The 16203-nt window shown below is 58.5% G+C and overlaps 1 protein-coding gene across 4 annotated transcripts in view; it reads left to right on the top strand.

Moving 5' to 3' along the window:
* The window catches only part of HDAC4 (histone deacetylase 4), a 250122-nt gene extending 236195 nt beyond the window's left edge, over positions 1-13927 (top strand). For 2 of the 4 annotated variants that reach the window (XM_049614549.1, XM_049614550.1), the window contains exons 24-26: positions 8147-8231; positions 8662-8803; positions 10533-13927. In XM_049614549.1, the coding sequence (XP_049470506.1) occupies positions 8147-8231; positions 8662-8803; positions 10533-10671 (366 nt within the window). In that variant the 3' untranslated portion in view covers positions 10672-13927. Of the gene's footprint in view, positions 1-8146; positions 8232-8661; positions 8804-9212; positions 9560-10532 lie in introns of those variants that run through there. The other 2 variants (XM_049614551.1, XM_049614552.1) reach the window with 1 other exon arrangement.
* Positions 13928-16203: the final 2276 nt, after the last annotated feature.

Raw genomic sequence — 16203 nt, forward strand, 5'->3', positions numbered from 1 at the left:
CAGCCCTCCCCACGCTCAGCACGGCCGAGGAACCACCACTGACTTCTCAGGTGACCCCCAAAACAGCCACAGTTGGGGACAGCCGTGGGGAGCGTCCCCCCTGGGCCCCAGCCGTGAGCAGCTGTGGACGTGCTCGGGGACAGCAGGGATCTGGCTGAGGATGTCACTGGCACGTGACTCCCTTTAGCCTCAAAGAGTGACCAGGGAGCGACCCAGGGCCCCTGAAGGCCCCTCTGGAGGCGGTCGGCAGGGAGCCCCCTGGGGCATGGTCAGGGTGCCTGTGTCCTTGGAAGGATGAAGACTGAAATCTGTTCTTGGGGAGCAGCCCTGCTGAGGCCAAGGAGGCTGGAGTCTCCCTCAAGAAAAGGGACCCACCGCACTCGGGGGACAGAGAGGCGGGCGCACTGCTATGGGGAGCTGGGCCCGGGAGGGGCCGGCAGAACAGCCAGGGCCTGGTGTGGGGGTCAGAGCTACAGGTGGGCCCCCTGTGACATCCTCTGGCAGGAAGGAGGCCTGGCGTGCCTGCTGGGTGCTGGCAGTCTGGACTCAGAAGCGGGAAGGAGACCGCGAGGGCCAGAAGGCTGCCAAGCTGACCCACGCGGCCGGGGCCCTGGCCGGGTGGCTGCGCAAGGCCTCTGGCGGCCCGGTGCGGGCCGGAGAAAGGCTCCCAGTGTGGACGGGACGGGCGCACCCGTGGACAGGCCCCGGCGCCTCTGTCGTGGAAGTTCTCCCGGCCGACGCAGATCTTCCCACGTGAGGAAAAGCACGAGCAACGACCCAAGTTCTGCCAGGACGTCTTGAGCACCATTTTCTCAGGACGTCGGAACCTGTTGGTTCTTGAGCGGCACTTCCAGACTGTGGAGCAGAAAAAGGCTTTCCCCTCCTAACGAGACTCAGGAGCTGAAGCCCTGAACAGCTGTCATCAGACCAAGAACGGTCTGCAAGGGCCAGACGCTTGTCATCCTCAGAGTGGGACACGGAGTGTTTCCTGCTCACTTGTGCTAAGGCCAGCATTTTAAAGACTAAGCTTAAGGTGTGCTTCTGAAGTGTTCCGGACCCAGGCATCAGGGCGGCTTTGGGGGTCTCCTGTCTACAGCCGGCCCATCTGCTCCCCCCCAAAAGAGCCGTCTCCCAGAGGAGGCCCACAGTGCGAGCACGAGGCTTTGGAGCTCAGTGACACATCTCCCCGGCTGAGCGCCCCTTCCAGGACACAAAGGCCCGGGGACTCAGTGAGTCTGGCACGTGGGGGGCAGGGCCGCCCTCCCTCCGCTCTTGTTGGACGGCCTTTCTGTTGGGGGGGGGGGGTTCCACCACCCATTTCTCTGCTCCCCACCTCAGCCTCCCGATGCCTGCACCCCCACCTGGCCCCGTCTCCAGAAAGGTCACTGCTGCCCCGAGGGTGGACAGGACAACCCACCCCTGCACCAGCCTGCCCTGCCCTCCCCTCCACCACTCTGCCCCCTCCCCCTGCCCGGCCACGCCTGTCACGTCCCCAGGGCGCCATGGCTCCACCCTCCTGGCTTCTTCCTGGTCTTTGCTCAGAGGGCACCTGCCCAGGACCACCCTGGCCACTGCATGGACACAGCAGTCCCCCCACCACACCCTGTGTCCCGCGACCCTGCTCTCTGTTGGATCTACTCCTCTAGTAAGGCTCTGGCTCACCTGGCGGTCTCTCCCCATCACTAGGATGGCACCCTAAGGCTGGGGGATGGGTGCTGTGTGCTTTGTTCACCGACGTAGCCCGGGTTTGTAGAACAGCGGTTCGCACTTAGCGGGCCGCCCCGCAAATAGTAAATGAAAGAACAAAATCCCAACTGGTCAGGGGGTAACACTCTGAGTCCTAAAGTTCCTCCCGTTTCCCGGCCCTTTTTCGCCACGCCAAGGCTGGAGGCAGGCAGCCTCGCATCTCCGGCCCCGGAACAGAGCCAGGTGCCGGGTGCTGCTGGGTGGCTGCTCGGGGCCCAGCTGACCAGGGGCCAGCCTGCAGGGCGATGCTCCGGGCCGGCACCGTCTGCCCCTCAGCACGGCCTCGCGCCGGCCTTGCAGCTCTCCGCCAGTCGTCACGGGAACAAACCACGTGCCACCGGCGACATGCTGCATTGTCCCCTTGCTTCCCTTCTGTCCCTTTACCCCTTTCCTCCCGGAGACCCCACAGGAGCCGCCCACTCTCCCCAGGGGCGTCCCCTCGGGCTTCTGTGCAAGCCCAGGACGCGGGCGGTGCTTTGCCCCGAGGTTTCTCGGGATCTTTCCCTTGAATTTCGCGTAACTTCATGACAGAGAAGGGACAAGGTGGCCAGCACGGGGCGGGGGGGGTGAACGCGTCCTCCCCATGTGCTCCTCATGCAAGCACGCAGACACCTCACCTTCCAGAAGCCTTCGCCAGGAGCTGGGACGGAGAGCGAGCCCCAGGCCGCAGTCGAGCCACAGGCTGATCCCCTGGGGTGCCCGGGACAGGGAGCCGCCACGGGAACGCAGTGGGGACAACGCAGGGACGCGCGCACCGCAGCGCTTGGAGGGGACGGTGGCAGAGGCTGTTGTGAGGGGAGGGTGACGTAAGCCCCTGGAGGGCCAGCCGGCCCCGGAGACTGGCCGTGAGGAGCCCCCCACCCCGAGCCGAGCCAGTCACGACTTCCTCGCCCTGATGCAGCCCTCTGCGTCAGAGTGAGACTTTACGGAATGAGTTGGGTTTCTGAAACCATTTTTCTCTTAAAAGCGGGAGATCGAAGTTTCTGACGATACTGGAGTCGGGCAGGACAGTCAGGGCTGCGCGGCTGTGAAAACCCGAACCCGGTGCGTGGAGCCCGGGCTCCGCCCCTCACCGCCGTCCACACAGGACCTGGCCGAGCAGGCTGCCCGCGGGGACGCTGCTGTCCGCACACGGGGGGCCGGGCCGGGGGGGAGCGGCTGGGGGGACCGTCCTGCTGTGGCTCTGATTCCACATCTCCCCACCTGGCACCCACCAGGCTGTCGCGGGTCGAAGCTTCCCGCCAAGTCCCCGCGTGGGGCCTCGGCGGCACTCGGCATTCTGACGTTCGACCTCTGCCCGCCTGAGGGGCGAACGGCACCCCGGGCAGGGTGGGCCGTTTCCTCATCACCTGCCGGTTCCGAGCCTGTCCTCGGGGACCTGTTGGCAGCCCGTGCTTTCTTCTCTGGTGAAGCTCATGGCTCTTGCCCAGTTTTCTACTAGGCCGGAGTTTTCCCGCTTATTCGTAGAGGGGGAGATTGGACGGATGGGTGGGGTGGGTGGATGGCAAGACGGACGGATGGACAGGGGATTGGACGGGTGGTCAGCTGGACGGATGGATGGGTGGGTGGACAGATGGACACTTAGGCATCTTCCTCTTTTCTGTCCTCCGGAAGAGCGAGTGCAGGATCAGAGTAATCTCTTGCCTGGAGGGCTCTCCTGCGCCCTGGGTTTCCTTTGCAGGAAGGTTCTAGGTGACTGACTGCGTCACTTCTGTCCCTTCTTGAGTTAGTGCCGGGAGGTCACGCCGTAGCAGATTCATCCACCTCAGCCAGGTTTCTTCTTGCCTGTGGCACCCCAGCCGTGGCCCCCTCACCTCCCGGCTCCGCGTCTGTGCCTGGGTGGCGGCCTCGCCCAGTCCCGCCACGACCTGTCCATTTGAGTTGTTTCAGAGAATCAGCTTTCAGCTCCAGTGTCCTTTTTCTTTTCCAGAATATGTTTCTGCCCCTTTTCTGTGTGTTTTCTTCACGTCTTTGTCCGGGCCTGCTCTGTCCTGTCGCTCACCTCTTAAACTGAGCACCTGCTTTTTCTGACCTGCGTGTGCCTCAGACGGATACGTGCCGCTTTGATTACTGTTTATTTCTGAGCATTTCCTGAGTTCTGTCGATGACTTCTTTGACCCGTGATTGGTGGGTGTGGGGGTTTTTGTTTGTTCGAATCTCCAAACCTAAAGGCTCACAGCTCTCGTCTGTTACCAGTTTCTTCCGGCTCAGGCAGTGGCAGGAGCAGGAGGTGTGGCTGCGGGGACGCTCGCTCCACGGCCGGAGTGCGGTCCGTCTGCGAGGACGCTCCCGGTGTGTTGGAAGGAGCACGCGTCCTCCGCCCGTCTCCCAGGGCTCTGTCCTCTCCTCCAGGCCTGTTGTAGCGTCCACATTTGGTTTTCTCTGTCGACTTCTGCCTGCTCTTTCTAAGGAAGACGGGCCACCCTCTCCTCCCACGGCGCGCCTCTGTCCACCCACTTTGGTTCTGGCGACATTCACGTCCTACGTGTTGAGCAAATTTCGCCAAACGTGTACAAATTTTAAGTCCTGTCCTTTCGGTGAATTAATTGAAAGTTGTATCACTCCGTAGAGCCCTCCTTTATGTCCAGCCACGGTTTCCCGCTCACGCACGTGGTGTGGACCACTGACTGTGTCCTGAGGCTCCTGCTCTGGCTTGTCTGTCTCTCCTCCTGTCTTCCAGCCCCCTCCTCTCTCAGCATAAGGGCTGGATTTCATTCTGATTTTTATAGCCAGTCCGAGGTGTGGCCTTTAAGTGGAGACTCTGGTCCTTAAACGTCCTTTGTTGCTCTGCCGCGTTTTCCACACTCGCGTCCACATCTCGCCCTGCCCTGCGCTCCCCCGGTTTCCGCAGCACCTTCTCACCAACGGCTTCTGGCCTCCTCCCGCCGTGACGACCTGACGGGGGGCTCCCCGCGTCGCATCTGTCCCCGCTGCGTAGGAGGGCTACACAGCTGGTTGTGGTTTCCAGTGGTGATCCTTACACACACTAACAACACGTACCAGTGATGTGGTCAGTGGCCTCTTCCCCCCCCCCCCCGCCCCCCGGACCCAGGCGGGGCCGTGGACTAAACGACACCCTGTTGGACGTGGTTGCACAGAAAAGCTACATGCCTCCCGTAACTGACCTGTGCCTGGTGCCCTGCGTGTTTACTTGCTCTGTTGGGAGCCCCCCCTCCAGCCCCCTCCCGGGTCACGTGCGGGTCACGTGCAGTCCCTGACCGGCAGCTCATGCCTCTTGCTTGCTTTTCCTTTAGCTTCGCCGGGATGACACCATTACCGTGGTTTTCTGTGGTCCCTGTTTCTGTGGCCTTTCCTGCATTCACGTTCTTTGCTCATTTCTTCTTGCTTCTCACACCGTCACCTGGGACCACTGTGCCTTCAGCACGAGCACGCCCCTTACGTTTCCCCGGAGAAGGACACGGCCGTCACCTTCCCCCGTTTGCCTGCTTTTATTAAAGGCGTGATTTTACCCTCACGCGTGAGTGAGCAGGGGTGCCGCTCTGGGTTGGCCGTCACTTTCTCGGCACATTGAAACAATCACACCCTGTCCCGTTGCTCTCTTTGCCGTGAAGCAGCCAGTGCCTGGCTCACCGGCTCCTTTGCACACCGTGTTCTCCAGCTGCTATCAGAGCTCTCTGCTGGTCTCGGACATCGCACAGCCTCACTGGTGTGCACAGGGGTGGGTGTCTCGTATGATTCTTCCTGCTCGGGTCTCATCCCCCCTTCTGGACGGGGGATCCTTCCCGTCAGTCAGTCCTGGAGACGCCTCGGCCGTGGGCGCCCCTAACGACCCCTCCCCACACCCTGGACACTGAGCACATGAACGGAGCCCTGCCCCCTCTGCCCGCTCCCCTCGTCCCTGGTGCATTCAGGCCACCCCCTCCGCTGTTGCTTCCAGATTATCAGGTTTCTCTTTCTCTGATCCGAGTTGCCAATTTCTGCTGTTATGTTTTCATTGCTAGAAGTTCTGTTTGGCTCTCTTTCAAATCCTCCCGGTGAGTAATCCTAGGTTAGTGTCTTACTTATTTTTGTTACTATAAAAATCACCTTTATCTTCCGAGTATTTGTTTTCTAATTCACATCCAAGTGAGTTAGCATATAGTACAATAAAGATTTCAGGAGCAGTATCTTACTTTTAACGCATCTTAAACCTACTTACTGCATAGTTTAAAACTGATCATTTCAAGAAGTGCGGTCTTTGAGGACATAAATCTGCGGTTTTTTTACTAGACCTTTAATCCTGGATAGCTGACCCCTCGCACGGTTTCCTCTCGGCCCGTCTGACCTCAGCCTGGGAGCCAACCCTGGACGGCACTGCTCACGCCCAAACACGCCCAGCATTCGCTCGCCTTCCCACGACCGCCCCTCCCGCATCGGGCTCCGTGCGGGACCCCACCGTGCGACCGGCCATGCCCTGTCCTCACCCCCTCTGGGCTGTGGGGGTCTCTCAAGCTTCCCTTGGTTGTCATTTTTGAAACGTTGACAATTTTCCGCAATCGAAGAATGCTACTCAGGTGTTTTGTAGAACGTCCTTCAATTGACGTTTGCCTGGTTTTTCCTTACGATTGGACAGGGGAGGAAGGCCGCGGGGTCAGGTGCCCCCCTGCTTCTGTCCAGGACAGTGCCTTCCCTGGGCCTTATCTCTGCCGAAGTGAACCGTGAGCCTTGTGTGAAGTCCCCTTTCTCCACTTCCACACGTGCTCTGTGGTGGATGTCGGGAAGAGGGGCTCAACTCACACTTGAGGGGACACATGGGAAGGTGTGACACTCCACGTCTTGGAGAGGGGGCTTGTGCAGAAGTTATTGAAATCCCTCTTCAAGAACATGTCTCCTCCCCACCCCCCCATCGATTTGTTCAATCGCTTTTTCCATCGGTACGGACTCCTGGACACGTTCATGCTCTGGGTGAAGTTCAGTACCCCCTGTGTGCCTCCCTCCCGATGGGCCTCGTGCGCATCCTGTCGGCACCACCTGCCATCTGGTCCCTCGAGACCACCAGGCCCTTCTCAGCCCTGCCCTGCGCCAACCTTGGAAAATCCCCCATTTCCCCAAGGAGCCTGGTGCCCTCTGCTGGAGAGTGATGGGCGAGAGCTTGTTCTCCTGACCCCAGTCCATGCTGGCTGACCTCTGTCTTACGATGTTTTGACTGGGCACTCAAGGAACTGAGCTGGCGTTCCTGGTCGGCAGCCTGCTTTGGGGACGCGGTCCTCACGAGAGGGTCTGCGGCTGCTCTGCCAGGCACCTGAGCACTGCAAGCAGCGGCCTGTAAACCGGGCTGATTCTCAGGGGGACTGTGTCCCTTCTCCGCAGAGCCAAGGCCAAGAACCAAGTCCTGCTCTGCAGTTGTCCACGTGAGGCCAGCTCATCTTCGGGGGGTTGGGGGGCTGTCCCAGGACGTGTGACTGCCCTGGGCAGGTTCTGCTTCCTTCTGGAACCCAGCACATCTCCCTGCATTTTAAAGGCTTGTCTAATCCTTTAAAGTTTTTTAGAATTACTTTTGTGTTTTCGTGATGCATTTGAACCAGCGTGCTTGGTTGTCATGTTGGGGACGCTCCAGTCTGCCCTGTGGCCCCTCTGGTTGTCTTGTGTTTCTTTCCTGATTACCTTCTGCTGCCTGCACTGGAGGAAAATCTTGCAGCAAAAGGTCCCTCCCCTCTGAGAGATTCTGTTCACTTTTCTTCCTTTTACCTCTTCCCCAGTTTTGGAAGAACATCGTCAATGGGGCATTCAGGCATTCTTTGTAAGACTAGGGACACAAAAGCAGTATTTCCGAAAAGTAGCCATGCTTTCCCCTACTGATGAGCCTGTGGTGCAGTGTCCCAGGAGGCCCCAGGTCTTGTACACCAGCCGCTCGTCGACACGGTGCCTCCCGACGCAGCAACTCACAAGTAGACCGGACGGTCTCCTACAAAAATTACCCTAAAGAAAATAAATCTAGGGGCAGGTGTCCGACTTCAGCTCAGGTCTTGATCTTACGATTCGTAAGGAAAAAAATCTACCTTTGTTTAAAACAAAAATCGTATAGGGGCGCCTGGGTGGCTCAGTCGATTAAGCGTCCGACTTTGGCTCAGGTCACGATCTCATAGTCCGTGAGCTCGAGCCCCGCGTCGGGCTCCGTGCCGACGGCTCAGAGCCTGAAGCCTGTTTCGGATTCTGTGTCTCCCTCTCTCTCTGCCCCTCCCCTGCCCATGCTCTGTCTCTCTCTGTCTCAAAAACAAATAGGCGTTAAAAAAAAATTTTTAAACAAAAATCGTATAGTAAATAGCAAAGGTATATTTGGGTTTTTCCTCTTCTCTGTTAGCAAGTACGCTCAGCAAAGAGGTGCTGACTTTGAGCGTCCCCCTTCAACACACATGGGACTCTATCTGTATTCACAGTGTGTTTCGATTTTTTTTTCTAGCTTGATCCTCTCCCGGAAAAGGTTCTGCAGCAGAGACCCAATGCTAACGCTGTCCGGTCCATGGAGAAAGTCATAGAAATCCACAGTGAGTTGCCTGGGCCAGCGCTCAGCAGGAACCTCCCAGGGGCACGGGCTGACCCACATCACCCGGACTGTCTTGCGGGCAGGCTACGCCCTGCGCTCCCTGCGCAGACACTGGGTCCCCGCCAGCCTCCCTGCTGGGAAGCCCGTGTCTGCCAACAAACGCTGAGGGGGTCCCTTAGGCCCACCGCCCCCCGCCCATCTCAGAGGGTCTGTGTGGGAGGCCCCTTCGCAAGGGCAGTGCCCGAGTCGGGGGAGAGGCCCCACTCCCGAGGACTTGGCTGGTAGTGTGGGGGAGCCCAGCGTTTGTGAGCCAGGGGGTACCCCGGCTTCTGTCCCCCGAGAGAGGTGCTCTTCAAGGCGCCCGGGAGGAGTGCGGCTCGAGACCCCGGGAAGGCGGGTGACTCCCGGTAACAGCTCTTCCCTTGCCCCAGGCCAGTACTGGCGCTCCCTGCCGCGCCTCTGCTCCACGGTGGGACACTCTCTGGTAGAGGCCCAGAAGTGCGAGAACGAGGAAGCCGAGACTGTCACCGCCATGGCCTCCCTGTCCGTGGGCGTGAAGCCCGCGGAGAAGAGGTGAGCGCCTCCGCCCTGGCCCGGCGGGCCCTTCCGGGAACGGTGCCCCCTTCTGCACACCGCCCCAGACTCGGCCCTTGTGTCTGAGGCGAGCGGTTTCTCCCGCAGGCCCTGCCTTATGCACCGGGCCTGCCCCGGAGGGGTGGAGGGCAGGGGTCCCCACGCGCACGGCTAGCTCTTAACGGCGCCAAAGACCCGGAGAAGCACTTGGAGACCCTTCACTCGGGAGCGGGGGGCCCGCCACGACCGCCCTTGGGGGGCAGGGGCACAGGGAGCCCGGAACGGGCAGCAGGAGGGCGCGGGTGCGGGAGACGCCCGAAGCAGGTGGGCACCCCCCCCGACCCTCCCCGCTTCTCTCTCCCTCTGCCGTGCCCGCCGCACCCCTGCTCCCCCCGGGATGCCGCCGCAGACCTGACGAGGAGCCCATGGAAGAGGAGCTGCCCCTGTAGCCTCCCCCGGAGCTGCGGTTCTCTTGTCTGTTTGTCCCTGTCTTGAAGCTCCGCCAAGAACAGCTCCTGTTTCTCTGCGGCCTGCCCGCGATCTCTGGCCAGGGCTTGAGCGGCAGCGGGGAGCCCTCCCTGCCCGGCCCCCGGGCCCCCCCCCGGGCGGGCAGCATTGCGCGGAACCGGGACAGACGCCGGCCGCGCAGACACACGGACACACACGCGGCCAGGCTCTCGGCTCCCGGAGGGAAGCCGCGGAGGAGGGAGGCCCGTGTGGCTCGCGGCACAGCCGCCCACTTCGACGCCACGAGGGAAGGAAAACGGAAATCAAAGATCTGATAACACAAAACGGACTCGATTAAAACTGGTGCTTACTGTTGATTACCACCCACAATTCCACAGTCTCCGTGGAAACCACTCAACTCATCCCGTAGCTTCTTTTTTTCTTTAACGAGAACGTTCTCTAGGCCCCGGCCGCCTCCGTGGCCCGCAGCGGCGGGGTCTGCGGCCGGGCGGGGGCGCGGAGTGGACACGCGCAGGAACGTGAGCCTGCGGGACCCGGCTTTGCTCTCTCAAAGCCATCGGAAGATGCGAGTTTGTGCCTTTTTTTTTATTGCTCTGATGGATTTTTGTGGCTGGGTTTTCTGAAGTCTGAGGAACAATGCCTTAAGAAAAAATAAACAGCAGGAATCGGTGGGACAGTTTCGGGCCTGGCGGGGGAGGGGGGGTGGCCCACGCGCTCCCGAGGCCGCTGGGGGGGGGGCGGGGGGGGGGGGGGGCGGCGGGGGGGGGGGGGGCTGCCGTCCCGTGGCCCCTGTTTTGCTTTAGTGCTGTTTAAGAGACGTGCAGGTAGTTCCAGCAAAGTGGCAAATACTGTTGGGGGTTTTGAAGTCCGACAAATTTTAAATGAATCCAAAGTGTTCTTTTCTCGTACGTCATTTAACAATTGAGCATCTCCATTTGGTTGTGAAGCATGTCCTAGGCTCACTTCCAGTGTTAGGATCGGAATGCTTTTCATTAAAAGCAAGTAGCATGAAGTATTGCTTAAGTTTTAGGTATAAATAAATATATATATGTATAATATATATTCCAATGTATTCCAAGCTAAGAAACTTGATTCTTATGAAATCTTGATAAAATATTTATAATGCATTTATAGAAAAAGTATATATATATAATAAATGCAGGTCGTAAAGGTCCCTGGCGAATGAATGACGTGTGGACTAGACATCAAGGTGCTTACGGAAAGGGATCTAGTTTGAAACTCACGTATTTTTGAATTCCAGATTGGATAGCTTCCAGATCGCCAACGAGTCCGCCACTGGACGGCTGCCTTCGGGTGTGAGCTGTCCTTCCCGCTCTTTCCGGACGGGACCCTCCTGGTCCGAGCCTCCTCGCACATATTTACCTAATGAGTTTTTATAGCAAAGGATAGACATTTGCTGTTGATTTTTGTATGAATTTTCCACAAGGAGATCCTGAATAAGCATTGTTTTGTGAATTTTACATTTTGTTCTCACCATTTAGCAGTTTCCTGAATGGTAATAATGTCTAAACCTTTTTTCTTTCTAAATTCCTGCTTGTACATTTTTTTTTTAAACTTTTAAAGGTTTTTTTTTTTTATTATTATTTTCATTGTTGTTTATTTTCGTACAGCGAGCAGTTTGCTGCGGTGCACGGAACTGCCCTCGGTTTGTTTTCAGAAAGTGAGCTCGAGGTGGGGGAGTTGGCGTGCAGGCTCCTGGCGGTGACTGGCTGTCCCAGCCCCGCCCCCCACGGCTGCGCCCATTAGCGAGGGGCTTTTCTTCCCTCCACACCGGTAGTGTTACAGGGGGTGCTGTGTTTTCCCCTCGGCAGCCGCGCGGGGAGGATCGCAGGGTCACTTGCCAGACGCCTCGGGCCGTCAGCACTCATGAAACTCCTGTTTCAACTTGCCTGGCCACGTTGTCAGGATAGGATTTTAAATTCAGTTTTCCAAAGACCTTTTAAAGCATGTCAGCAAAATGCATGGGGCCGGAGTGAGGCCCACACCTGTTCTGGGTTTTTCCGCCGCGGCCACACGGCCGGGGGCCGGCCGAAAGCAGCAGGCCCCGGATTTTGGAGCCTGTGGCTGCGGGAGCCTAGGGGCCCCCCGCCGCCTGGCGAGCCTGCAGGGACAGCACAGATTCCTGACCAGGGCAGCCAGTCTTTGCTCTTTTTGTCTTGGACAGTAACTGACCGTCACTTTTTACTGGTAACTTATTTTTCAGCACTTGAAGACACCAGTTTCATTCCAAAGCATGTAGTGAGTTCAGAGCCGCGGGGAGAGTTCGGGCACGGCGCTCCCGTCAGGAGGGAGCCCCAAGCCACGTTTCGGAGTCTGGTCGCATTCACAGGGTAGCTTCTGAGACACTGACGCAGGCGGACTCCTGACCGAGCGAATCCAGATTCTTAGGTTGGCTCGGTCACGGGGACGTTGGTGGTCAGGTCCAGGACAGCGGCCTGAGAGTAGGACAGAAAGGTCTTGGGGCAGGTGTGACTGCACCCCCTCCCGCCGGCCCCTCCTTGCTGCGGGGCCCAGCCCACCTTGGCGGGAGGAGCCGGTGCACGGGAGCCAGCTCGGCCATCCGGGCCGGTGCAGAGCGGCCCGTGGCCAACCGGGGCCCTGCTCCACGCGGCCCACGGGCCCCCCCCCCCGCCACCGGCCGGCCCCGGCTCTCGGAGAGGAAGAGGTCATCTCACGCTTTTTACAGTGACTGGGTCAGGGAGCCGTCCGAGGGGGGGCTTGCTCCCCGTCTCCTGCGGGGAGACCCCTCGGCAGAGAGGCCTGGGGGGCGCGGCTGCTGTGTCCGCGCGCCCCAGCCCCACAGATGTGCTTAAAGCATTACCGTGTAGCCTTTTCTTTTCTTTGAAGACACACTCGGCCCTTCCCCGCCGCCAGCCGCCAGGGTCTGCAGGACCCCCGCGCCGAGGGGGGTGGGGGGCGCCTCCCATCTCCCCTCTCCGGTCCTTGCGCCTAATTTAGCCTTTTTCTTCCTTTGCCAAGGCCTCGGGGGCACCGGCCGGGGGTCAGCGAGCGAGCACTTTAGGTCCCCCCGCGGGACTCCCCACGATGCTGCCGGGGACGCGTGGCGCCCGCCCTTTCGGCTCCCGCCGCGCCCCGGCGTGCCCGAGCCCCACCAGCAGGCGGCCGCCCGGCTCCGGAGGGCCGCTTTGTCAGAGTGTCTCGGTTTTTCTCCACTTACTTTCGAACACCCGTTTCCAGAGGAAGGACCGCCGGGTGCTGCTCCGCACGGAAGCCAGGGCGGCAGAGTTTGTCGGTTTTAATTTTCGATCAGAACATTCCTCCTTCGCTGGTCACAGCCACGTGCTCATTCCATTCTTTTTGTAGACTTTCGGGCCCACGTGTTTTATGGGCATTGATACATATATAAATATATATATAAACATATATGAATCTATTTTTTTAAGTTCCTACACCTGGAGGTTGCATGGACTGTGAGGCCGGCATGTCTATATCGTACACAGATTTTGCACGCCAGACTCGGCAGCTTTGGGGAAGAGGAAAATGCCTTTTCGTTCCCCTCTCACGACATTTGCAGATTCGACAGATGGGAGTTTTTCTGTAAAACGAAACCTTGAAGGAGAGTCGGTGGGGGGGAGGGGGGGGAACGTTTGCGTCTTACTGAACCTATTCTTAAGAAATTGTACTTTTTATTGTAAGAAAAAGAAAAAAGGACTACTTAAACATTTGTCATATTAAGAAACAAAGTTTATCTAGCACTTGTGACATACCAATAATAGAGTTTATTGTATTTATGTGGAAACAGTTGTTTTAGGGAAACTACACAGAATTCGAGGTGAACTGCCCGTCTCTCTTCCGTTGACTTGGAGGCATTTGCCTCGCTTTGTTTTGTTTGTTCCTTGGATCTTGCACAGGGCCAGGCGCGCGCGCTGCCCTCCGGCCGGCCCGGTGGCCGCCGACGGTGACGGTGCACAGCCCCGGAGAGCCCCTTTCCGCACAGCTGTGGTGACTTTCTAGTTACTTGTAGACCACGCGTGGCCAAGATGTCACTTTAAGCCGAGAGTCGTGACCTGTGTGAGCGCCGCGGGCTCAGACCCTCCTTTGCATGGAGAGGAGACCCTTTCTTCCTCGCCACGACGCGGAGCTCGTCCCCGGCCCGGCTCGCCTCGTCCGACGTGACGACAAGTCTGCGCCCGGAGGAACGAGCAGGCAGACACTTTTGTTTGTTGGGGTTTTCGGTGTGTGTGCCCCGCGGGGGAGGCGCTCTTTCCCAGTTGATGAGAATGACCCGTATTATAATATACACAAGGGGGGCTGACCCCGTTTGCCCAAGAGCTTGCACAGAGCTGCGGCGCCGCCGCGGCCCGCGTGTGGCCCGTCGGCGCGCTCCGGGCCGGGTCCTCGCCGCGGCAGCCTCCCGTTTTCTTCTGTAACGTAATCCGTTCCCTCCGATCGTCTGGACCTTCCAGTGGTCGTTTCTTTCTTTTTGCTCCGTGGAGTTGGAGATTCTGTTCCCGGTTTTCTCATTCTCGTTCTGTTCCGTGTGGGCGGGTTTTCACCGACGGCCGTGTCCCCTCCTTTGACTGCCGACTCCACTCCACCCGGAGTCCAGTGTTTTGTACCTCATCAGACAGCTTGTTGCTCTCGTGGTGTAAATAAAACAGCATCTCTGGTTTCTGCCGTGTGCTCGCGTCCTCTCTGGCCCGCCCACCCCTGCCCCGGGCTCCCCCATCATGGGACGGGAATCGCCGGCAGCCCCCGCGGGCGGCCCCTGGGACCCAGACGCTCGGACCTGTCGCCCTTTGCCCGTTCGGGCCGGTCCCGTGGGCAGATCTTCGCTTTAAATGCCCTCCTACCACTCCCTGAGATATTTGGCCGCCTCCCCCCGGCCGGCAGGCGCCTCCCCAGAGGGGGCGAGTCTGCAGACCCAGCCACACGTCCCCCAGCAGCATGTTGCCTCCCCCGAGTGACCACCCCACTTCCGGGCCCCCGTGCTCAGTGACTGATGAGTCGGGATGGGGGGTGGGTGGAGGCCGGCCACTTGGGCCCCCTGAGGACAGCTGGGGCCATTCCCCTCCCCGTGGGTTGTCAGCCTGCTTCAGGGTCTCCCTGACTCTCACCAGCCCGCGTCTGGGGGCAGGAACCTGGGCACAGCTCCATGGGAGGCCTGTGGCCTGAGGTCCCTTCTGCAGGTGCAGCCACGCTGTCGGTAGGGCTCACGTAGGGGACCCGCCTCCAAGCACACCCCCCGGTGGTGGGCAGGCCCCCTTCGCCCGCTGCACCGACCACCCGGCGGGGCGGCTGCGACCTGGCAGCTGCCAGCCCCAGCGCAGGAGAGGCAGGTGAGGCAGGGAGACCCTGAGAGCGCACCCGAAGGCCGCCACAGGCCTTCTCTAACCTGATGTCACAGGTGAGGTGCTGTCACTTCCCCGCCTCTGTCAGCCGTCACTCGAAGCCAGCCGGGAGGCCGGCCCACAACCGCACCCCGGGAGGCAAGGGCCATGCAGGCTGCCCACACCACACCCGCCTCTGGCTTCGTTTGGTTTTTCTCAAATCCCGACAGCTTTGCCTTCAGAATGTGCCTGTAATTCACTCAACTACCTCCCGACCCAGCCCCCTTCTCCACGCCGGTCCCTTGTGCCCCCTTCCCCTTAGCCTCCCCAGCACGGGAGCCAGGCTGACCCTCCCAAGGCTGGATGCTGGGCAGGCTCACCGACATGGTCCTGCTTCTGTTGGCCTGTCTGTCCCCCCCACTAGAGTATAAGCTTTGCACCTGCTACGGTCACTCCTATCTCCCCAGAGATTAAAACCTACTAGTAACTCAACAAACAGGGTGGAATGAATGTTTCTGGGGCTCAGTCCTCTTGGCCCATTTACCTGTTGGTTATCAGAGATGAGAAGTAGAGTTTTAAAATATATTTTGGTGCTAATCCCTGGTCGGTTCTGAATTTCAAGTATCTTCTCACCTGGGGATTCTTTCCTCTCTCCTGTTAATGGAAACAGTCCGAGATGCCACCGTGCCCCTCCGCCTGTTTCGGCGGCTGTGAACAACATCCCCCCCCCCCCCCCCGCCGCCGTCCCGGTCCAGGTGCGTGTGGTCTGAGCCCCTCCTCACAAGCAAAGCCCCGATGGCCTATGATCCATCTGCACACGTCTCCGTGGACATCTCTTAGAGATGAAGACTTTTTCCCTAAACGTGACATAATACCGTATCATGCTCTAAAAATTGGCGGTTCCTTAACAGCCAAGATCCAGCCGACACAGATTTCCCCAGGTGTGTCACTGGTTTTCTTGTTTGTTTGCTTTTTACACTCGGTTTGTCTTCATCAGGATTCACACAAGGACCTCACATGGCATTTGACAGGTGTGTCCCTTACGTCTCTGACCTGTGGGCTCATCTCCTTCTTAATTCCCCTTGCAATGTGCTTGTGGAAGAAACCGGCCGCTCGCGGACCCCACCGTGCCCTTCAGTCTGTGGCTCCAGCCCCGGGAAAGGCCCCTTGGACGCAAGCATGACCACAGGGCCCCCTATTTCAGGGACAGTGATGCTTTTCACCATTCCTTCTCCACAAACGAGACGTTTCAAGGTGTTTACATAGGCAGTAGGTAAGCAATTATTACCAAGCTTCTAGCCCCAACACCTTTCAGAAAAAGTAAACACTCAAAGGCCGAAGTTACAGATTAAAAGACTTTCCATTCAGCATCCCAATACTAAATCTTTCAACCAAGAATTCAAGGGTGGTAGAATTAAATAGTTTACATAAACAAGACTTGATTTTTAATTTTAAAATGCATTTAACATTCCTATTTAAACCCTTTGGCAGATTAAACTATTTTGTTGGTTGAAATGTAAAAGGAACATCTTTTATTTCTTGGAAGCAGTGAAAATTCCAGTTTTTAACACTGGATAGGAGTGTGGCATTTTGATCCGTACAAGTGTTGGGATTTACGCA

This window comes from Panthera uncia (genome assembly GCF_023721935.1).
Source record: "Panthera uncia isolate 11264 chromosome C1 unlocalized genomic scaffold, Puncia_PCG_1.0 HiC_scaffold_3, whole genome shotgun sequence".
Classification (NCBI taxonomy): Eukaryota; Metazoa; Chordata; class Mammalia; order Carnivora; family Felidae; genus Panthera; species Panthera uncia.